The sequence below is a fragment of the Belonocnema kinseyi genome, chromosome 6 (assembly GCF_010883055.1).
Source record: "Belonocnema kinseyi isolate 2016_QV_RU_SX_M_011 chromosome 6, B_treatae_v1, whole genome shotgun sequence".
NCBI classification, from domain to species: domain Eukaryota; kingdom Metazoa; phylum Arthropoda; class Insecta; order Hymenoptera; family Cynipidae; genus Belonocnema; species Belonocnema kinseyi.
Window position 1 is genome coordinate 94705306 of NC_046662.1, and position 1431 is coordinate 94706736.

The 1431-nt window shown below is 35.6% G+C and overlaps 1 protein-coding gene across 1 annotated transcript in view; it reads right to left on the reverse strand.

Moving 5' to 3' along the window:
- Positions 1–157: 157 nt before the first annotated feature.
- The window catches only part of LOC117175504, a 6174-nt gene continuing 4900 nt past the window's right edge, over positions 158–1431 (reverse strand). Inside the window, exon 4 of the mRNA XM_033365212.1 lies at positions 158–189. Coding sequence (XP_033221103.1) covers positions 158–189 — 32 coding nt within the window. The remainder of the gene's footprint in view (positions 190–1431) is intronic.

Here is a 1431-nt window from a genome sequence, read left to right on the forward strand (position 1 = left end):
AGGTCAGTATAGATTAATTAAATAATAACCTAATTATGTATTGACCTATGAACTAATATTAACATAGAACAAATTCCCTCGTTCTAATATTCCACTGTATGTTGACAAGGATATAAAATAATTGCCTGCACGAGAGGCCTGAAAGTAAACTTCTTTGTTACACTCCGCTGAGTCCTCCTTGGGTTCCGTCTTAAAAAAAAAAAAAAAAAAAATTACTGACGAAAACTTATTAACTGCTACTGAAAGAAGATGCACTTGAAGCATTTAAAAGTTGATCTTGCTGTTTCTTTTTTAGTTTTTAAAGAAGGAACCGAAGGGGGGTCTTTAAGGGTACTTGGTAGAGGCTCCTTTCAGTTTCTTTGGTTCGCCAGGAAGTTAGGCAACAAAATCTGTCCGCTTAGCCGGCACATTCTCATCGCACGCTACTCGCTGCGCTCGCTTGTTTGAGCGCTTGTTTCAGCTTCGCGTTCGATAATGTATTTACCTCGCGCTACGCGCTCGATCTTTCTGTATAGACTCTTTACAACTAAAGGTGAAAATATCGATAACAGCAATTTTGTGATTGTGAACTCTCTTTTGTTAAAGCTCCTTCGGCTTTAACGAACACATTCTTATCATGTATCTCATGCTTCGCACTCGAGTTTATCCCTGAAATTTTATATCATTCCCATAAATGTATATTATTCTAATTCGTAACTTGCATCGTTGTTAAAACAGATGAAGTTTCATTGTCCCGTTTAAAAAAATGCGCATTCTTTTTAAAAAATGGTGAAAGCTTAGACTACGCATCCTATCAAAAAGTGGTCCAAAAATTTAATTTTTGGATTTTTCATTATTTTGTATGCTGTCAAAATTTGAATCTTTGATTTTTCAAGAAAATTCCAAAAGTTGTTGCAGAGCATAAACTAAGCAAATTTCAGAACTGCACGGCCCAGTTGCGTTAGATTATGCTCTGAGTTGTTGTGGTAATCTTGTAGGGCATTCGAAGAGCAACATTTTTCTTCTCTTGACTTTTTTTCATATCGTGCGTTATTTGGCATAAAATTTTCGTGTGTTTTTTCGAATTTTGTAAATGCTAAAACTCCAGTAATTTTTTATTTTTTGAAAAAAGTCATTAGGATAAATTGTTCGAATTTTTGAATACTATGAATAGCAGTACAGAGAACTTTTGAATTTTGAAAAAAGTTGTCCCAAAAATATTCAAAATGTGCCCACTTTTTGCATTTTCATCCAAAATGGCTGGCTAACGAACTTGACCTTTAGTTTAGGGCACTAAACGAGTGTACCAAAGGGCAGTCTATTAGATTAATTTTTTCAAAAGTTATCGTGCTCACAGGCTAACATACATACAGACACATTCGTAAAAACCTGTTTTTCGGATACAGGGGTCTCAAAACGTGGACATTTGACAAAAACTGGGGGGGGGGGGGG